The 22,262-nt window shown below is 35.0% G+C and overlaps 2 protein-coding genes across 2 annotated transcripts; one reads left to right on the top strand and one right to left on the bottom strand.

The window, feature by feature from the left end:
* Nucleotides 1–262: 262 nt before the first annotated feature.
* Nucleotides 263–3,533, top strand: LOC132055232 (uncharacterized). The gene is made up of 4 exons (XM_059446941.1): nt 263–554; nt 1,414–1,568; nt 2,568–2,704; nt 3,126–3,533. The coding sequence occupies exons 1-4, from the start codon at nt 301–303 to the stop codon at nt 3,291–3,293; spliced, it is 714 nt and encodes a 237-aa protein (XP_059302924.1). The 5' UTR covers nt 263–300; the 3' UTR covers nt 3,294–3,533.
* Nucleotides 3,534–12,350: 8,817 nt separating this feature from the next.
* LOC132058595 (uncharacterized) lies at nt 12,351–13,781 on the bottom strand. The gene is made up of 3 exons (XM_059451052.1): nt 13,619–13,781; nt 12,922–13,532; nt 12,351–12,791 (listed from the first exon to the last, which is right to left on the bottom strand). The coding sequence occupies exons 1-3, from the start codon at nt 13,779–13,781 to the stop codon at nt 12,351–12,353; spliced, it is 1,215 nt and encodes a 404-aa protein (XP_059307035.1).
* Between the last annotated feature and the right edge of the window lie 8,481 nt (nt 13,782–22,262).

Here is a 22,262-nt window from a genome sequence, read left to right as displayed (position 1 = left end):
AAGTTTGAGGTGATAGGGTGTGGGTCAGGCAAAGTCAAAAGGAAGAAGTGTAGAGAGAGAAGGAGGTTAAAAGGAAGTATCATCATCGGTATGTATGTTCCCAAATTTAGTTTTCAGTCTTTTAATTAAAAAAGTTGATTTTCCTACCTCCGTGCAGATTATTACTCCACCACCATCCATATATTCTTTCATTACTCCTAAATCCCACGTTATGCTGTAGTAGCTAGGGATTACTCTCTCAACTTGTGTTGTACATAAATTGCTCCAAATTGGGTTTACTCAGAACCAATTATTCATTTGATGATTGCATATAGTGTGATGTCAAACCACGTCCCTCCTGATTGTGCTTTTGGGAAGCTTCCAGATCATCTGCTTGTTGAAATTTTCATTCGCGTCCCTACCTCTGACTGGGGACATTTATCTTGTGTTAAGAAGCACTGGGCTCATCTCTTTCGCCAAGACTTCTTGTGGAATGCTGCTCTTCTCAGGACTTTTCCTCTGGCTCGCCGCGATAACAGATGGCCAGGCCCTATTCCTCAAGGCTTGGCCAAAAGGTGACATGCACTCTTTTATTATCGAATTCTGATATCTCATAAAATTACTTCTCATGATTCATTCATTCACTTCATTTCTACTTGTTTTCCATATCGAATGTCTCTCTTTGTCTTTCTATTTCATGCTAAAATAATGTCACTGCTTATTTTAACCTACCTCTTTTTACAATTCACCATAACCTCTTCAACCCTACTTGCAAAGACATTTTCGAGGGAGAAAAAGACTTTTGCCTTTATCTTAAAAATATTCCATATATATTGAAAAAAGATAAATTTCATCTGTTCTGGGTAAAACATGACACTGTGGATTGTCTGCATCACCATATTCCTGCATTAGTCATGATAAGATAGACACGAGACGTTAAGAAACATATGAAGTTAGCTCTGATCAAAAGGATTATGGTTATGTAAGCTTTGAACATAGATATACCTCCTTAATATTCTAAGAAAACAGACAGTGACGTCGGTCTGCACTCTGAACTAAATAAGACTGAAGGTAAAAGCTTATTTAGAGGTTAATAGTTAATTTGAGTTTACCCGCAAGGGTGGCTCAGTTGGTTGGGCATGGGGCTTCCATAATGGAGGTCTCAGGTTCGAAACCCCCTGCCTACAACAGCAGGGCCTTTGCCTTTGGGTCGAGCTCGCCGCATGGGGCTTGCCTAGTGTGGGTTATCTCTTCTGTGTGGTTTGTGGGCTATTGCACAAGAGCGGGATTTAACCTATGCGCAGCCGAAGGGTAGCGGCTGCGGGTTCCCTTGTCATAAAAATAGTTAATTTGAGTTCAATGTACTTTGATTTGATAAATCAATTTTTGTCTTAATTCGTATTTTCCTATGAGTGACAATTTACCTTGTTTCAGGAGATATACTGCATTATATATCAGCAAACAGATCTTTTCACTGGGTGAAAAATTGGACGACGAGATTGTTGGTCACGTTTATTTATTTCTCAAAGAGCAGCTTGAAATTTCAAAAATGCCCCCTTTGTCTGGAGTACTTCATGGAACCATCATAGGTGCAGTCTCAGCTAATGACCTACATTTCTGCCATTCCTCTTTTCTTGTTATGGTGGACCTCTTTCTGTTTCTTATATAACAAATCCAAATAGATACTTCAGATCTGAGGATTTCAGTATGACAATCTTGGTCTGCCTTTCTTATCTCCTGAATTTGTACCGCTAAGCTTTAGCACTTCCATCCACGTACAAAGGAAATCATGTTCTCATTTGGATCATGATACTTTATTGCCAAAAATGTTATATTCGTGAAAAATGAACTAGGTAGAAAATCAGCATAATCCTTTTCTGGCAAGGGAAACGTTAAGAACCATCGTGGCATCGTGCTAAAGAATAATAGCAAAAAGAGTCTGTCTTGATAGGTTACTCCAATCTCTTTAGTTCGAAAACAGGCAGGACCCTCTACTAGCCTACTAGGTATTACTTTCCAAGTTTTCACGACAGCATAAAGCTAATGAAAGGTGAATAGATCAATAAAAAATTTGAAGTACAAAATAAATTGTTTCTGAAACATAAGAGTCTAGCGGTTCTCGACATCTCACAATTATCCCTGCACTGTGTAGAAACCTTGGAAAAAAAAAAAAAAAAACTCCTGACGAACACCGAACAAATGTATAATATGCTAGATTGGAAGGAGCCACTACAACCATTAACACTGTTCCACAATACCCTCCAGAAATGAATACTATAAGATAAAAGGCGGACAAGGAATATGATTGTGCTAGATTCTTGTGAACTAGTGAAACTGGAAGTATAGACACAGAAGATTATGTTTGGTTATGCTCTTTTGTTGTAAGGTTTGGTTACACTCTTCTTCTGTGTAGATGCACCGTACATCTATAATAGTAGGCGTTAGGTCAAAAACTAATTTGATATGGTCCCATATTATGCATGGATCTATGTAGTGTCTAACGCTCTCTGCACTCATACTACCCCGATATTAACATATTATTTAACTTCTCAACCCTATAATATTGTTTTGTCTTCTTCCTTCTCCAGATCAGTTTATTGCCTGTGGTAAGTCAAGGGACATAGCTCATGAGCTTGCTTCAATAATCTGGCTGGCTGTGATTGACAACATGGAGGAGAATGAACAAACATTTAATTTACTAAAGCGTCTTGCATCAGAAGGGGATGTAAGCAAATTTGGAGAATCTTCTATTCCTTGTTGTACTTCTGATAATTACTGTGTCTGTCCTGTATTGATTGTCCTGTTATGATGAGCATCATCTTTCTAAGGTCAAAATTGGGCGTTGGAGTTATGCAAGTCAGTGGTCTTGATGTGTGATTGTGTCCAATAGTTATTAAATCAAACTGTTGTGATAGTTTTGTGTTGTTTAATCTGCTAGTTTATTTGTTATGTGGTAAGGGACTGGAATGTAAGAACCTATCCAAAAATTAAAGATGGACGATAAAAGCATAAAAACAAATAGAGCATGTGAAATATTTCCCTTTCATTCTCGAGTCTTTTGATGCAATTATCTTACTTTACTTCAAACAGTTTTCATGCTTTCTTTAATAACTTAGTGCTTCGTCTGTCCTTCAATATTTTTGCAGGTGATCTTGCCTTTCCCGTATTCAAGGTCTTATAAAGTCCAATGGAGAGTGTTTGAAAGGCTTTTTACAGACTTCCGCGACTGCTTGAATCATGCGGAGTACTGTGATCTTTTGGCATGCGCCAAGCAAAAGTTCCAACCTGTACCGTCCACTTGGTTGGGCCACTAGCTTTGCAGCATAATATTACAGTACAGTATGCAAGTCTACTGCACACGAATAAAAATGAAACGATGTCCTCCGCGGACATGCTTAAGACTGATTGCAGATAGCGCAGGTGTCTATTTTGTACCTGATTTTTTAAAATGTAATTTTGTAAGACATGTATAATGGAACATGACGATGGACAAGGTTATGAATTGTAAATGCATATTGTAAAGATCAATGTTCGAAATGAATGTCCTTTAAATACACATGAGAATTACACACAGAAGGTACCCAAGCTATCGCAGTCTTCCAAAGAATGTCTTATAAATATTAAAGCTATTTTAAAGCTATTAATCTTTCATTAAATGTTTAGTAAAACAAGTTTCGATATTGGGTATTTACTTGCATAAACAAGTTAAAAGACTCTAGGCCTTCTTTTGGGGTGGTATTTAAATTTTGCCCCTCATATTTGTGGTCTTTAAATTTTGCCCTTCGGCTAAAACCCATAGGTTCCGGGTTCGAACTCCCGTTCAGTCAAAAATTTTTAAAAAAAATTGCAAAGCAGAATTTAAATTTCGCTATGCCCCCTCCGGCAGACTTTGCCTTGAAGCATATATATATATATATATATATATATATATATATATATTTTTAACATTTCAAGGTAACACTTTTAGTAATGCCTTAACTAAAAGTGTGCCCCATAAAACATAACTAAAAGTATGCCCCATAAGGCGTAAGTTTTCCTTAAGGCATAACTAAAAGTTTGCCTTATAAGGCAAAGTTTAAATTTTGCTATGCCCCCTCCGGCAGACTTTTAGTTATGTTTAACTAAAAGTCTGCCGGAGGGGGCAGACTTTTAGTTATGTTTAACTAAAAGTTTTGCTGGAGGGGGCAGACTTTTAGCTATGTTTAACTAAAAGTCTGCCGGAGGGGGCAGACTTTGCCTTGAGGCATATACATATATATATATATATATTTATTTTTTTTTAATTTATTTTTTTACTTTTCAAGATAAACTTTTAGTTATGCCTTAACTAAAAAGTATGCCCCAAAGACATAACTAAAAGTATGCCACGTAAGGCGAAACTTTTCTTAAGGCATAACTTAAACTTTGCCTTATAAGGCAAAGTTAATGCCTTAAGGAAAGTTCTTGCCTTATGGGGCATAATTTTGTTATGCCTTAACTAAAATTACACCCCGTAAGGCATAACTAAACTATGTCTTAGGAAAATTTACGCCTTATGGGGCGGACTTTTAATTATGCGGATCCGGCATAACTTTAGTTTTTCTTTAAGGATTGTATGCCGAATCCGGCATAAACTCCCCGATCTGCCTTGCGAAATTATTTTTTTATTTTATGCTTGAGCGGGGGTTCGAACCCGAAACTTCATGTATTCGCCCACCTTTCCAAGCGAAGGGCACAACTTAAAGACCACAAATATGAGGGGCAAAATTTAAAGACCACAAATTTGAGGGGCAAAATTTAAAGACCACCCCAAAAGAAGGGCAATCCGCGCAAAAAAATGCCATGGGAAAGCCTAATAAAATTATGGGATTTTTACATGGCATGACAAACTTATACTAGATAATTATATTTAGTAGCTATAGTTTGTTTTAATTACTTTCCATAGCAAACATCAATATGTTAATCACATTTAATAATCGACACGGTAAAACAAGGTAAAAGAAATACGTGTCCCATTTCACACTTTTCAAACCATTTTTCTCTCTCGTCACCTGTAGCAATCTTCTCGAATTTTTCTCCATTTCCATACACACGATCCTCACTTTAGATTCACTCATCCTAAATTGTAGCCGTGCACTAATAGGTAAGTTATTGGGTAGTTTTTTAGTTTTCTATTGTGTATTTTGTTCTCTACAATCTTGCCCTCTATAATTTTAATGAACAAATTTTACTTCATTGCCAGGGTTTTTGCGTTTTGTATGCAAAAAAGTGTCTGCCATTGTTAGGGTTTTTTGAAGAAGCTTCGAATTTGGGGTTAATGGCAGACGGAAGCACTCAATACGAATAACTAGAGGTATACCCAATAATGTGCGGTATTTTGATGATGCTCCATCCTTTGATTTGTGTATCTCTCAAGATGAACAAGAAATTGCGAGCTCTTGTTGCTAGAATGGCTGCTTGAGTAGTAGTATCAAACGAAAAGATGTAGTTCAGACTCCATCAAATTCGAAAGCATCCGTACCTAGTACTGATAAGCGGAGAAAACTCATCGATGACGCTTCAGGGAGCAAGGGAAAAAATATTGTTGTAGATGCGCCTCGAAAAGACGATGGAGAGTCTTGTATTTATTTTCATGAAGTTATGAATACAATGTATCTGTGTATTTTTAGTTTTTCAATGTTTGATACAATTTTTCCCATTTTTATTGATAGGGTATGTTAATTTGATTTTAGTCGTGAAATACAATGTCATATTCTGTGTATGTGATTGTATATGATTTTACCGGTGAAAATACAATGCTAATAGATACATTGTATAAATTGAGTATTTTAGTTTTGATACAATATATTGTATACATTATGCACCTTGCCATTTACCTTTTTTTAGAGTTATTGTATTTTACTTTGTAGTGGGGGTGAATACAACATAGCTGTGAACACAGTCAAAAAAATGGATACACTGTATAAATTGAGTATTTTAGTTTTGATACAATATATTTTGTAATGAGTATTCTACATTATGCACCTTGCCATTTACCTTTTTATAGAGTTATTGTATTTTACTTTGTAGTGGGGGTGAATACAACATAGCTGTGAACACAATCCAAAAAATGGATACACTGTATAAATGTCTGTATTTAGATTTGATACAATATATTTTGTAATGAGTATTCTACATTATGCACCTTGCCATTTACCTTTTTTAGAGTTTTTGTATTTGTATTTTACTTTGTAGTGGGTGTGACAACATAGCTGTGAACACAGTGCAAAAAATAGATATATGTATATATATGTTGTATTTAGATTTGATATACTATATCATTGATCATGTTTTTATCGATATTGTATTTAATCGGTTCTTTGTGAAAGATCCTCCTACACGTTCGGTGCACATGAGTTGTTACACAAATACGGAGGTATTTAAACGACTTAAGGACAAACTAACCGATGAAGCGGTACAAATTATTCGGGGATACTTGCTTTGGTGTATTCCTCCGGATACGCGAAACTTGTGAGGTCCAAGCACAGATTTTGAGGTGCTGCATGGTGAGAGAGCTCACGGATAGTTCTACCGATGCTTTTTTGATGGACATAAATGGCAGGGAACTGCGCTTTTCTATTAGAGAATTCGCACTCATTACTGGTTTGAAGTGTATTGGCGATGAAGACGATTTTAAAGTCAACCGAAAACGGAAAAACAGGACATTGGAACAATATTTTGGTGGTTCTAAAAAATTGCCAAAAAGGCGATTTGGTTGATTGCTTCATGGACAAAAATTGGGGCCTCGATGATGGCGATGCCGTTAAGATTGCTATATTATATTTCATACATACGTATATCTTGTCCAATGAGAAGAATGCTACAAGGATACCAAGGCTACATTTTGAATTGGTGGAGAGCTGTAGATACGGGGATTTCCCGTAGGGTAAAGTTAGCGTTACGCGATTTGATCAAAAGTATCGGCCCAGAAGATGATTGTTGAGAAAAAGTTTTATAGGCTTCATGGAATGCCCACTTGCGTGTTGCTTGTACATGTGTTGACAACACTCTTTGCCGGTTAAGTCGGGTGACAACATCCCAAATTCTTAATTGGAGGACCGTAAAAGCCAACCAACTTTTAAAGACACGATGGACGGCATGTTTAAAGAAGATAACAGCCCGATAATTTGTTGTTCCTACTCTTTGAATTTTGTATCTTAATTTCTCTATATTAATTTGTATACATACATAATCATGAATACATAAAATGGTGCATGCATATAAATTACAAATACACAACAAATTGCATTATATATTTTTATACACATACTGACAGAAATTGAAATGTTGCTTAGGAGATGCATTCATTTGACAACATAGTGCCGACCATTAATGAGGTTGTTTGTCTTCAATTGCCTCCGCTTGTCATTGGTGTGGCACAAACTACCAATGCCCCTATGCTTGTAGATGATGATTTTGATGATTTTAGTTCTACCCCACCTCACAAGAAACGTAAGGAGAGACACATTGGAGGTTCTTCGTCGAAAAACAAGTCCTCTCCCAAACAGTTCCAACTTCCAACATTAATACCTCTGGGAAGATGCCTTTTGTACAATCTAAAATGCCAGTGCATCCAAAAACCCCATTTGTCCAGCATGACATCCCGACAACCAACAAACAAGACAAGTTGTCTCTCATAAGGCAAGAATTTGATGATTTTAAGAAGTTGGTAAGAGTAATTTATAGCTTTCAATTATTTTTATATCATGTGTTTTGAAAGTGTATGATAAGCATACTATATTGATATTTAATTCAAAATTTAGGTCAAGGACGAGTTTAATGATCTTGAATGAATGATCTTCGCACAACGATCAATGACAACTTCACAAATGTTCTTCAAGCTATCAAAGGGAATAATGATTCGGACAAGGTAAAACAAAACAATTAAAAACACTACTATATTCAAGTCAAATAAATATACATTTTTTTTTCCTTACGAAGTTCTCCATTTCGACGCATGACATTGGAATACATCGCTCGATTGATGACAACATCTTCGATACACCACCAAATCAAAATGAGACTTGCACAACTCATATTCCAACTGAGGTAATTTGTCTCTATCAGCATTTTTATCAGTATTACTCACCTTTTGAAACTTGACTTAAGTTCCAATAGGCTTTGTGGGGGAATACCTGAAAGTTTGAATTGTTTAAAGAGTTTGGAGTTTTTGGATTTGAGTTATAACGTTTTCCAATTAGGGATTCCATTGTTCCTAGGAGAGATGTCTAGTTTGAGGAAGTGTATCTAAGTGGAAACTATCTTGGAGGGAAATTCCAAAAATATGGGAGAATCTTGGGGGTATTGTGGGTATGGGATTATCAAGAACAAGACTAATTGGGAATATTCTTTTACATGGGGGTGTCCTTGAAAAACATATGTTATTTGGGACTTGATAATAACAAGTTGGAAGGTACATTGCCTGAAGAGTTTGGGTCATTGGAGTATGTGAATGAGTTACATTTGGAGAACAATAATTTGAGTGGCAGATTTCCATTTACTGCTAAATTTGTGTCTAAAGTTGGAGAAAAATTGAAGTTGGAAGGCAACCCTCAACTCTGTGTTGATGAAGGCTTGAGAATTCCTAATGTTAGTGTTAGTTTGAAGCTACTAAAAATGTGCAACAATGTTGTTGTTCAAAAGTCTGTCCCTTTTTCTGGGGCATATTCACTGTTACCAGCTTCCCATCTTGTCATTTTTCTTGGATTTTTCTTTATTTATATTTCATTGTATTTCAATTTTGTTGATGTCTAATTATGTGCAACATGAATATAAATGAATACAACTGCACTGACTGTATACATGAATACAACTCCATTTAGATATGTACTCTGTATACATGAATACAACTTGAGAACACAAGTGGTTGCATACCCTGTATTTGTATACATGATTGTATATATGAATATAATTTACTGTGTATATATGACTGTATATGAATAAATCTGCAAAACGAATAGAATATTTCTTGATTATCGAACTGGCTGTATACATGAATACAACTTAAGCTACATATGTACTGTCTGTGTATACGAATACCGATATTTTGATACAACTGACTGTATGTGTATACATGAATATAAGTATACTGTGTATATATTACTGTATATAATTAAATCTGCAAACAAATACAACTTAATGTATTCACTACTAACAACATGTATATATAGATACAGTTGACAATTTTTTGAACATCGATACAATGTTAATACTGTATTTCCTTACACATAGGGCTTAATGGGGGATCTTGTGTCACCAAGGGTAATTCTAGTGGAGATACGATGAGGCGATACTGGAGGGAGATTCACGAAGGAGGTGTCATTTTGGACAACACATTGAATCAAAGGTATTAAACCATATTTAATCTTTGTTTTATAACTCTTGTGTTCAAAGTTTTGGTGCTTGTTTTATAGTTTGCTTAATTCGCAAAAAAGCTGTCATCTAATGTTATCGTAGGTCTTCGGATCTCGGATCCTAATTGAGACATCCCAAAGAACGATTGATGTTGTCACATTGCTCTTGATGTCATGCATAGCAATGAAGAGTCCCATATCGATTGGTGACAAAAGCGTCCATTTACGCCACGATGAAGGTGTATCGTCTACTACGGTTGTGATGGTGCAGCTGATCCAAAACTAGAGAAAAAGCAGAACATCGGTGATGACAAACAGATTGTTCAGGGACTACAACATGTGGCTCAGTTTGAGTTGGCGGACGAATTGCTTCCATCTCAAAATACCATATCAAGAATTGTGATGACATTGCGTAAAGATAGGCGTCCCGAGCCATTGCAAATATCCCCCTATATGACAAATTTTGGCTCAACTTCGGGTTTGTGTTATTGCATATTTCATTTTTGTATGCTTGTATTCCATTTTTTCTTGTATTTTAATTTGATTTAACTGAATTCAAGCGGTAGTTCAGCTAAGGTAGACGAGATATTAGACAAAAAAACACCCATTCGAGAATAATTCCATCACGGGGCGACATGATGAAAAGCTCTTTGCTGAATTCTCAAAATGGTTGAGGGAGGGGTTGCTTGTTAGACATGATACTAAGTAAGTTATTTTATCTACCACACTTAGTTGTTTTAATAGATTGTTTTCAATAATTTTGTTACATGTATTTTGTATCTACTTTATAGAAACAACAAAGAGGACCATTACAAAAAAGGAAAGGCAACACTGCCAAATTTTATGGACTTTGGTATTCAGAAAAGCAATGACAAAAATTGGTTCTACCTTTTGTAATGGATGGACGGATGTGGAATGATGAGGTGCGATGTATCTTTATTTTCAAATACGGTATATATTAGTATGTCTTCCACGCTTGTTTGTATACTTTTTTTATACGACACATTGATGTCATCTTTTACTACTTCGAAAAAAGCAAAGTATGACACGAAGTAGCAAATTCAAGTTTACCATTGTCGTTGTGTTTTCATGACAAAAATTGATGTAATAAACAAAGTGTATCTTGATACGAATGGTGCAACAAGCGGTGGAAAACAGGAAGATATTTTATGTGAATACGTGAAAGGCCACCGGTTGCAATGCACTGTCCCGTGGCATTTTGTTGACTATGTATTTATCCCAGTCAACATGAAAGATAAAAATCATTGGCTGTTGGCAGTCTTATCATTCATGGACAGACGTTTATATGTTTATGACTCCTACCGATCAGCGGGTCATGATGCAGCTGTTAAGGCGGAAATAGACAAAGCGGCCTCGCGTTGCCTGCGTACTTACATCTCACCGACTTATGTTGAAAAAAAAGGAATTGATTTTACTCATCACCGGCATACAAAGACAAAGCACGGGTGATAAGTTTGAAGTTGTGTTTGTTGACAATGCCGCCACAACAAAGTCCCGTAAAGCATGTACGTTCGTTTCTTTATTCTCTATACTTACATATACGCAGATAAATTATTGTTTTAAAATACATATATTTTTCATATTTGTAGGGACTACGGGATATATGTTGTTGCATTTGTGGAGTATTTGAGTCACGAAGAAGCTATTCCTTTGAAAGATCTTGATGCGAGTTACTTCGAAGGAGATATGGCATCTTTTGTGGGTTTACGCTCAGAAGAAGATTGAAGTCGATGCCGTAAGCGACAATGAGGCTCCTCTAAAGCCAGTTAGAGCAGCGATAGATTTTGATCAAGTTGAATTAAACATAGTTAATTAGATTCAAGTTTCTTGGTGTAAAACGATTATGATGGTGTTTTCATCCTTTATGTTGTTGACTTTTTGATGACTAAAAGGCAATTGTTAGTATGAATACTCAATGTTCAGTTACTCTTTTAATGAATACATTCTGATTTTTTACAATGTATTTATGTTTTGTTATATCTCATAGTTGTATTCAGAGTTGAATCATTTTCGTGTGATACAACATATGTTGGATACAGTGTTGTATCTCATAGTATGAATACACAATACACAATTTTGATGGTTATTTGAATAAAATGAGGACACACACCTTGTAGTTAAGAAACTTTTGGTCGTGCATTTCATCGAATGAAGCAGCAATTATTTTGCATTCACAGTAATATTCACACATAGTTGTATCCGTAATCGACATATGTTAAATACACCCACACAAAATTGTATACGCACTCGATAATGTATTCGCTTAAAAATTTGTATTCACACAAAATTATATTTTGGGATTCAGAATATCTTGGCTACAATTTAATGCAAATAGTTGTATACGCATTCAGAGTTGTATTCACACGTTGCTGTATCTAGTATCAGCAGATGTTGAATACATCCACAGACAGAATTTGCATCTGCACTCAGTAATGTATCCACACAAAGCTGTATTCACACAAAAGGTGTATTTTGGATTCAAAATATACTGGATACAAGTTAGTGCAACTAGTTATTTTTTGTATGCAGAGTTGTATTCACACATAGCTGTATATGAAATCAGCATATGTTGAATACAGCCAAACAAGATTTTGTATATCTGCAATCAGTAATGTATCCACTTAAAACTTTATCCACATAAAATTGTATTCTGGTTTCTGAGATATTTTGGATACAAATCATTCAAATAGCTGCAGAACATAGTTGATACATATCATTCCTTCAAACAATCTGTTTCTGCTTTCAGATCTTTAGTATTGTTTAAGTACTAAACTTTAGTATTGGTACAGTTTTAAATCATGAACAAAATACACCACAAACACTTCAATGCTTTCATATAAAATCGTTTCCTTTATTCAGTGTTCCAAACAAACATACAGGACCAAAAATCAGGGAACGTAAACGACAATAGTCCTTTGAAGTTGATTTGGTCCAATATCGAAAAACATTAGAAAGCAAGATTTAGAACGGAAACACCAACTACTTTCTTCGAGGCTCATTTGTACAAGAACGCCTATTGCGTCCAACATGTCCACACCTACTACACGAATTTGTACGTTTAGTTGAAAACCATTCAGATAAAGAATTATCACGCTTCTTCTTTGGCCTTCCAGGAGGTCTCTTGTATCTCGGTGGAAAAACTACCTCTTCCAAAATGTATCCAGGTATTTTCCATTCACTCTCATCGGGTAGAGGATAAACTGGGATATCATAAGTCTTCATCACAGTTTCAGGTTTGTATATTTTTGAGCAATAGTTGTCGGCTGTCAGATTTTTTTTCTTAAGAACAGCCCAGGCATGTGGGCAGGGAATCTCCTCCATCTGAAACTCTTTGTAACTGCATGTCTTCTTTTCAATACAAACTATGAAACGCCGCCCCTCATCAATTACCGTGTGCACGTATTCGGTTGATGGTATTACCTGAGAAACCATACAAAAACATATTAGCATGTTACAGGCGTATTTCGACTAATATATAAATATAAGAAGCATACAGACCATGAAATATACCAAAGAAATTAAATACACAAACAGATACACAGAAACTAACCGTCATGCGTGCAGATTTACGCTCATTAATGGAAAGCATTTCATTGAATTTCTTCCCAAGTGTTGTGAATGTATATGAACCATTTTGTCGGTTAGTGAAATTCCAGCGCCCAAACATAATCCTAACTTCTTCCAGAAAATCAAATATTGGCAATTCTCTTGCTTGTACGAGAGCTGAATTGATAGACTCAGCAATATTAGACGTCATTGTCCATGCTCGGTTGACTGGAGCATAAAGCCTAGACCACTTTTCCCTTCCGGCTATCTCCAAGTAATCCTTTACACGAATATCCACCGTCGCAACCTTTTCCATTAGCATGTCAAACTCATCCTGTGTATACGCTTTTGCCATTGCATAGTACACCCCACTCAGCACCTTGTCACTCTTTCTATATTTATTGTATACATTCTTCCAAAGATGCCATATGCGTACAAAATAGGGAACATTAGGATATACTTTGGATACGGCCTTGATGATGGATTCATGCCTATCAGATACAACACACATGCTCTCCCGTAGCCCATAAGCTTCCTTGAATTGTTCGAAGAACCATGTCCAAGACTTATCATTTTCTGAATCAATCACGCCATACGCCAAAGGTAGTATATTCCCTGCAAAATCAGTTGAATACATAATTTTTTTTTTTTTTGAGTTCTATGAGCTTTTTATATAACTAAAATGATCGATTTTGAAATACCTGCACCATCCATCGTGCTCGCTGAAACAAATGTCCCATTGTATGCTATTTTGATGTGGCTGCCATCTACAACCACTATGGGTCGACAACATTCAAACCCCTTTATAAAGACATACAATGCTACAAAAAGATACAAGAACTCATTTTCAGATGTTTTCTTCATTCTTATGTGAGAACGTGGGTATGTTTTATCCAAAATGTATACGTATCCCGGCAATTTCTTGTATGACTCGGCTGGCTCGCCCCGTAACTCCGTCATAGCCTTTTCTTTAGCACGCCATGCTTGTTACACCCCATTTAACCGGGTTAGATTAGGGTATAACATTTTGGTGATTCCTATTCGTTTTATTTAAGGAGTCGCCACCTAATTAATTTTAGGGTGAATTAGGGCACCTAATTATTAACTTAAGGTAAAACTAACTCCGTTAATACCCGTTTAGCCAAGTGTGATTCTAGGTAAGGGTTCTATATTATCCTAAAGGAAGGGTTAGGCATCCTTTAGAATCCGTTAACTTACGTTATCCGACCAAACTTAGGTTAATTAATTAAGGTTAAAGACGCAAAAATAATATTTAAAAATCAAGAAAATAATTTGTAAATATCGCTAAGATTTTAAAAGAAAATATAATAACGCTATTTTAAAATAATATTTATAAATATTAATGTAAGGCTTTAAATAAAATGCTATTTAGGATGAAATTTATAGAAAATGTGATAATTTGCATGAAAAAGGAATTTCAAATGCCATTTAAAATAAAACTTGTAAATGTTGATATAATTTTAAATACTAATGCTATTTTAAAATAAAACTTGCAAAAGATAGTTTGCATATGAGTAGACGAAAATGCGGTTCTTCTTTATCCTTTTTATTATTTTTACTAACTGTGCTTAGCTAAAAAAATAGATGATTGATTTAAACTTGAAAAGTTATTTATAAAATACACTTGAGTTTATACTTGCATATTAGTGACGTTTTGAAATGTTTAGGATAAAAATATGATTCCCTTTTATTTGAAATATATAGTCATGCCATTTTGCAAATCCATTATTCCCAATAAAAAAATAAATATTAAACATTATAAATAATTTTAACATAAAAAGAAGAGAATAAAACTTATGAAATTAATTTTTGGTCTTCCTTAAACTAACTACCCACTACTAAAACTAAACCTAATAATTTCACTAAGGTTTATCTAAATTAACAAAATGTTAGTCATGCAATACAAATTAAATGCATAAAAGAAATAAAAATGGAGGAATAATAAAATTGAATGGGTTCAGCCCATTCTTTGAACTGCTGCAAATCCATTACTGTTGGACTTTGGCCCAATTATATTTTTTAGACTGCTGTGGCTGTTGCTGTTGGGCTTAGCCCAGAAATAATTTTTGTATATATTTCGCTGCGGGCAGAGGGCTGGGCAGAGATGACTCGAACGAGATTATGTTGGGCTTTCAGCCCAACACCGAATGCGGAAGAAGAACGAGTCCTTCGGACTCGTATGATATGGTCATGCATAAAAGAAAGATAAGGATTAGTATGAGTCTAGATACTCAGTAATGCAGAATTTCATAACTTAAAAGAAGGAAGTGTAATGAACTCAAATATACTTTGCACACAAAGACATCTAACACCAAATTGATACACAACTTGGTACGAGCAAAAGCAGTAAACGCCAAACCCATATAAAGGTAATAAAGAGCCTTTAAAAAAAAAAAAAAAAAAAAACACTAGGAATTGCTGCTAAAGTAGATGAAAAAGACACAGGCTTTGAGGTGTAAATTGAAGCCACAGTAAGAACAACAACAGCAGTTGAAAGCAACGAGAAACGAAACAAGAAAAAATAAGTAACCAAACTGGATAACAATTCTTGCTACACTGACTATTTATAACATCACTCCTTTTAACATTAAAACTTTGACACCTCGGGTAGAATAGGATTCAAACTAACATTTAGCAAATAATGCCTAGTTACTTGTGGCATTTAATCAAGAAGAAAAAAAAAAAAGAAAGCCGAAGTTTGGTAATTACCTTTAAACTCAAGTCAAACGCTCCAGGAAAAATGAGATCTTATTACTAAGGGTCAATTTTCCTCAAAATGGCGCATAGAAAGTAGTCTCCGTCTTATTTAGAGAAAAGAAACAAACACAGAACACATGGACCGGGGAACTCATACATTTTTATCCTAATTTAAGCATAAACTTGATTTTTAACTCGGTCACAGAACTGGACAGAGCTTAATTTTTAGCAATGAATCGTTCCATTATAGCAATAGGGGGAATAAATAAGAACCCGATATTTAGTAACTACTTGAAAATAAATAAGCAACGCATACGCCCAGAATTATTTGAACTAGAGCAAGACTTAGAGAGCTAATGTTAAACCATTTTGGACCATAACCACAGAGAATACACCATTGGAATTGCGACAGAAGAAAAGAAAAACTAAAGGCCGACTGTTCAACTGAAGATGAGAATAGGTTCAAACTGAAAACTGGAATGTAAACTAAAACCCATATACATCCAAAGACTAAATCACATTATCTAACAGCCCATACTTTGAGTATCTTCTTAAACTAAATCATTTTTTTTAACAGATAGAAAGAATACTAAAAGCTGTAAATGATTCATACTTCTCATTCGCATACCAAACTGCATAATACCAAAATGTTTATAAAATCAAATCAACTAAACCATGTTGGACTTTAAACGAGTGGCAAACAAAGCTAAAAAAGATTAATTGAAACTATCAAGATAGCAACAGAACTGGAAACAAACAGGAAATGCAAAAAAAAAAAAAATCACATCGAATAGGGGCTGAACAGCAAAGGAGGAGGAGGGAAAATTACAGTTAACAAACATTTCACTACTGTTTTAAATCTCAGGGTGCATAATCAACTAGTCAACACATCACAAAAGCCATCATGGTATTCTTATTAATATTGAGCTGAAAAAAACACACGCTAACACATGTTCATTATATTCAGGCTAATCTAGAGCATACCTAGAACACATGCTTGCTGCTACGTGAGGCTAAGCGGATATAATCAGATGTTAATACATATTAACCATGATTAAACTGATATAATTAATACCAAACTAAACACATGACAACACTTATTTTTCATTACGGAATGGCCAACCTTATCATGACAGCCAGATTAATCAACATAGAATACTTATTCAACATAAATATTGACCTAAAGAATACTTTAAGGCAGTTGGGCTAACATGCTGAACTAATCAACCAAAACAACCCTAACCACTTAATCATACTTAGACTATTAGCAGCAAAGGAACTAGCTAACAGCGAACTAAATCGCTATAAATCATGCTCAAACCACTAACAATTAGAGGACTAACCATCAAGATAGGTATACAACGATTACCCTATCCTACATAACTGGAGTTTAACTAAAACACAAATAAGCATGCAGAACTACATTAGGCTATGATCACATTTTTTTTTTAAAAAAAAACTACAATGGCAGCCAAGTATACTATAAGCATGCTTAAAATTACTAATGGCGGGTGATTAAGCTAAACGGCCAACTTAAAGCACTGTGAGAAAACAACAAATAAAACCCAAAATGACTAAATGGCAGAAATTTACCTTCTTCGGGTGCAGCGAAGTGAGGCGCGGGGCTTTCGATCTAACTCGAAACACCAACAAATCCGAACTTGTGTGTGCTCGGATTCGAACAAATATCAAGGACAAAAACAGAACCGGATTTAATATTTTTGACTCGATATTAAAACAAGATTGAGATTGCTAAAAAAAAGACTGATATTTTAGTGCATTCTAGGCGACTAAAACTTATATTTCTTAGGGGGGAATTTTTATGGCTCCCGAACTTGTTCCAATGAATTAACAGAAACCATTATTTATAGGGGGATTCTAGGGTTTCATTTAGGCGGGATTTTTGGTCAACTATTTTCAAATCAATGTTAAGGTCTTTTCTGTTGTTGAATCAGAAAAAAACAGATGAAGAAGACAAAAAACGATTAAAGATCGTACCCGAAAGACGAAAAGCAGCTGACAAGAAAACAAATTTTACCTCACCAATCGACAAAGATCATTAATACATTTTCAGATCGAAGCAGAGGAGAAAGGAAACCAACAAAATCTCAACTCGTCAACGGTTTAAAGCACTGACGAGAGAGTGCAGGGCATTAACTCGTTTCCCGAATCAACCATGCAAGGACTGTGGGGAATGAAAGGGGTTCTGTGGGTTGCCATTTTCGGCTGAGGAAAGAGAGAGGCGCGTGGGAGAGAGAGGGAGGTGACAGAGAGGAAGACGAAGGAAGAGAGAGAAGAGGGGAAGGGAGGCGGATGAAAAGAGTGGAAACCCTAATGGTTTCCTTTTGTTAGATGAACGGGTCGGGTCCGAATTTTGGACTGTTTATTGGGTTAATCCGAAAATTGGTGGCTAATTGGGTAAATGAATCGGGCTATTTTCAACGAATTAGCTTTAGCCCAAATAGTTGTAGGACTTAAATATGGACTGCATTAATATACAATATGTAATTATTAGTGTCGATAAAAATAGAAATTACATTATGTCGCGATAAATAGCGTAATAATATTTTGTAAGTCAATCATAAATAAACGTTATTATTTAATTATGCGAAGGTAAATGCAATGCGTGGCATAAGACGGTAAAAATCTTGAAATGATTATAATGCGGATTACGATAATACCGGTAATAATAATAATGACAAAATAATAATAATAATAGTAAAAATGATGATAATAATAATAATAACAACTGGTGAAAAATTGAGTAGTGAAACGCCTATATTAATAAAGGCTAATAATTATAATAAAATACAATTAATTAATTTTTAAAATGCCAAAATAAGAGGAGTGTAAATATACATTTGGAGGAGAGGCGGGACAAAATTGGGTGTCAACAATGCTTTCATGTATGGCACATCCACCCCAAAATCATTTTTAACATCATCTACTATATCACTAGGCACATACTTCCTTTTATAATTTCTAAATTTTGGCTTAATAATGCCAAATATAAAACCACTACTAGCTTGATGTTGCGTATACACCTTATCCTTGATGGACATGTATGTTTCTCCACGAACTCTGCGATTTTGAACATAGTCGATCCGTTGATACTTGAAGCTTTTAATTTCCGCTCGCATTGTCTAGAAAGACATACGAAGGCGTAGTAGGCAATGATCTATATATGTATATATACATATACGGTCGAAAAATACACATCATATGATTATTCAAAATGTTGAATTTAGAAAATATATAATAATCAAAACACACATATAATCATGTATTCAAATTTAGTAGACATACGTATGCAGGTTAATACACTACCCTAACATAAAAGCGTATTGAATTTATAGAAACATACAAATACATCAAAAAAATCGGTAACTAACTAACCTTACGAATTTGACCTCTCTAATTGAAATCTATCGTTAATAGCATACTTCGTCATCACAAACTTTCAAAGTTTCCTTATCATTGTATACCATTTACCATGACTTCTTTCTGATTACGGTTTGAAATTATCAAATCGTTCTCTCCTCCGAATATAACTATTTCATTACTAGAAGCCGCCAGTGCTATCGAATCATTAGCATCCATTTCTTGTATACCATTTGTATCCGCTATTGCTAGGATACCTTGAATAACAATTTCGCCCGATAGACTGTATTCACGCGTCCTATTAGTTATTGTGATACCTGACGGATACATCCCGAATCGCCTATTCTCTTTCTTCGATTCAACATACACAGGACACTCATCGTTGTGTATTTCCATAGGCATGGAATTACGTCGATCATATATTTGATACTTGATTTTTTTATACTTGTATCGATTCGCACTTTCTTCGCTTATTGCATCAACTAACTCATCATACGAGGTATACTTTTGAAAACTACCATCGTATCTATAGAGTAATTAACGAAACAATTGTCATCGTTCCAAAAACGAATGTCGAATTACCATTGTTATATTAGACATTACTTGAATTTAGAACGTGAATTCGGGGATCGCAAAAAATTAGCAACAAAATCATCCGTAGATACGTTGTATCATCTATATCTGTATAAATTGGTCATGAACATTAATTGAACTATTAAATACCTTTTGCTGTATATAATGGCGACGAGATGAATCCAACAATGGCTGTATACGTCAACAAAAAGGATTTACGTAGAAACTGATACATACAACATCGAATTTGTTGTACACAAACGCAAGAGATTCGCAATTTAATTCTGAGATAGTTTTATGCATGGAATTGGTAGAATTGAATTCTAAATTTTGACTGAAATTGCTCTGTTTTCAGCTATTGATGATGCGAATTTGAATTCAAATTTGAATGTATGGAGGAATAAAGAGCCGTGTTAATTTTTGGAAAATATCTGTTAAGCATGATTTTAGGAAGATTTTATTTTTGTTTGCCATGTTTAAAAAGATTTGGTTCCAAGGTTTCAACAACTTTTTAACTAACTGTATTCCTGAATACAGCATTAAGCCGATGTTGGATACACGCGGAAGGTGGGTTGGATTTGCTACAATACATAAATAATGAAAGTGTTGCTACGCTGAATCTTTAACCCTCAAATGTTAGTCATTTGTGAAATTTTTCCTAAAATTATTGGACTGTTCATGAATATTGTAGCATACAGAATGAAAAGTTAGCAAATATAGAACATTCTGTCAAACTTGGTTCATAGTCGAAGTTTACTTTAGACCAACAATTAATCAAAAGACCAAGTCAAACTTAATAGTCTAACAAAAACATGATAAGATATATCTGGATATTTTGTTGCAAGTAGTTGACCAAACCATCTACCTCACTTAGAAATCATCAAAATTTGGAGCGGAACCATTTCGAGATCTACTAGGAGCAAATATGGATAGAGTTAAAATACTTTATATTTGTACGAAAAAAGAATAATATATGACTGAAATTTAACAATTTTATGATGTATCTTCTGTACGTCATATATATGAATACGTGCTGCTATATCATATATGAATAGTGTTAGAATGTCTTAACCTTTCTACAATTTTAAAAGTAAAATATTAAGTTTTATTATATTCCATATGATATTCAATTGCATCATAATTTACATTTTTGTATTAGGTCAAGCTGTGTATACGGGCAAAATTGAGGGCAAGGGTATCCTCGGGTTCCCGACTAGAAATTCAAGATCCTGATGGTTGTTGCCGGATCGGACGTATCCCAGTCGGGGTCAAGGTTAAATGTTGGATCGTAGCAAGATCGAGCACATCTGAACTCGGGTCACTGAGTCCGGTTGGAACTGAATATCGAGATAGGACGAGAAGGCGGTTAACAATGATAAATGAGGGTCAGAAATATCCGCCATTAGTCAGGTATGGCGGCGCCGATTTCGCTCGTCAGTAACTGAAGATTTTATACCTTATTTAGACTTGTACTATGGTTAGGACTCCTCTACTATATAAAGTGCAGGACCCCCTCTTTCTTGGGGCTAGTTCTTCATACGCACAAACATACTAAGCAATACAATTTGATTCTAAGTGTTTATCCATCTCTCTAAGTGTTCTATTATTGTTCATTACTTAACCACTGTAACACGAGCCCGGTTCCTAGGACCCGAGCCGACCGATCGCTTGCTTCCCAGGACCAATCGTTGCTTTACAGTGGTTTGATTGTTTTTACTTGCACTTGCATTATTATTTATTGCTTTATAGTCATTCGTATTAAATCAAACCGCATATCCTCTGCACCGCGTACAAATTTAATTGTTATCCATTTTAAGGGTAAACAAGCTGAATTAAAGGAAGTGGACAGAGGGAAAAAATCTAACATCATTCAACTATACTATTTGGCATAAAAAATTCTATATTGTGGATATTTAGAAGAATTTAACGGAATATCTAGAAGTAAGAAGTTCCTTTGATGGCAATTGTGTCTCAATCTTTCTCAAAGATGAATAATAAGTACAGATTCAATGGAGCATAATATATTTATTAAGAAATTTACCAAATATATTTAAATATTAAATTAATTTAAATATTAAATCCTTCTTTATATTTTTCGTGATTGTCTATTTTATTTTTTTTAAAAAAATATAAAAAGCAAGGATTTTGCATTAGCTTGGGGGCAACCATGTTTTTGTCTGATGATAGAAAAAATTAACGTCATCATTGAGAATGAAGCTGTCGTTATGGTTCACGATGTGCATGAAATAAAAAACATTAAACTTTTTTTTCAAGTAATGTGTGTGAGAAATACATACAGGGGCGGACCCAGGATTTTTAGATGATGGGGGCATTATTATCTTAACATAAATGCCAATAAAAATTTTAATGATGACTGAAGGATAATACTGTATCGGACCGGTCACTAATAGTGTAACAGTGGCAAAAATACAAGTTGGTTAAATTTGTGTAATAAATAATATTTAACATAGTGAAGCAAATGAAAGAGATAGCTCAGTGGCTAAGGCTGTGCAACATGTGGTGAGAGTGCAGGTTCAAATCTGGGCGAGCTCATTCAACGCTTATTGTTTTCCTAAAAATAGGCTAAAAAAAAATAAAATTAAAAGTGACATTCGGGTCAGATCCGAGGTGACATTTAAGGGAAGTAACAGTTGCAACCACCGTACCCCAAAG

Source organism: Lycium ferocissimum, chromosome 5 (genome assembly GCF_029784015.1).
Source record: "Lycium ferocissimum isolate CSIRO_LF1 chromosome 5, AGI_CSIRO_Lferr_CH_V1, whole genome shotgun sequence".
NCBI lineage: Eukaryota > Viridiplantae > Streptophyta > Magnoliopsida > Solanales > Solanaceae > Lycium > Lycium ferocissimum.
Note: the sequence above shows the minus strand (reverse complement) of the source record. Positions and strands in the feature narration are given on the sequence as shown.

Bases quoted from the DNA above. Each gene is read 5' to 3' on its own strand.
- LOC132058595 (XM_059451052.1), bottom strand. From the start codon at position 13,781: ATGAAGAAAACATCTGAAAATGAGTTCTTGTATCTTTTTGTAGCATTG. The intron at 13,533-13,618 runs GTATTTCAAAAT...CTGATTTTGCAG, and splicing joins GAGCACGATGGATGGTGCAG to GGAATATACTACCTTTGGCG. The intron at 12,792-12,921 runs GTTAGTTTCTGT...ATGGTTTCTCAG, and splicing joins GTAAATCTGCACGCATGACG to GTAATACCATCAACCGAATA.
- LOC132055232 (XM_059446941.1), top strand. From the start codon at position 301: ATGATTGCATATAGTGTGATGTCAAACCACGTCCCTCCTGATTGTGCT. The intron at 555-1,413 runs GTGACATGCACT...ACCTTGTTTCAG, and splicing joins CCTCAAGGCTTGGCCAAAAG to GAGATATACTGCATTATATA. The intron at 2,705-3,125 runs GTAAGCAAATTT...ATATTTTTGCAG, and splicing joins GTCTTGCATCAGAAGGGGAT to GTGATCTTGCCTTTCCCGTA.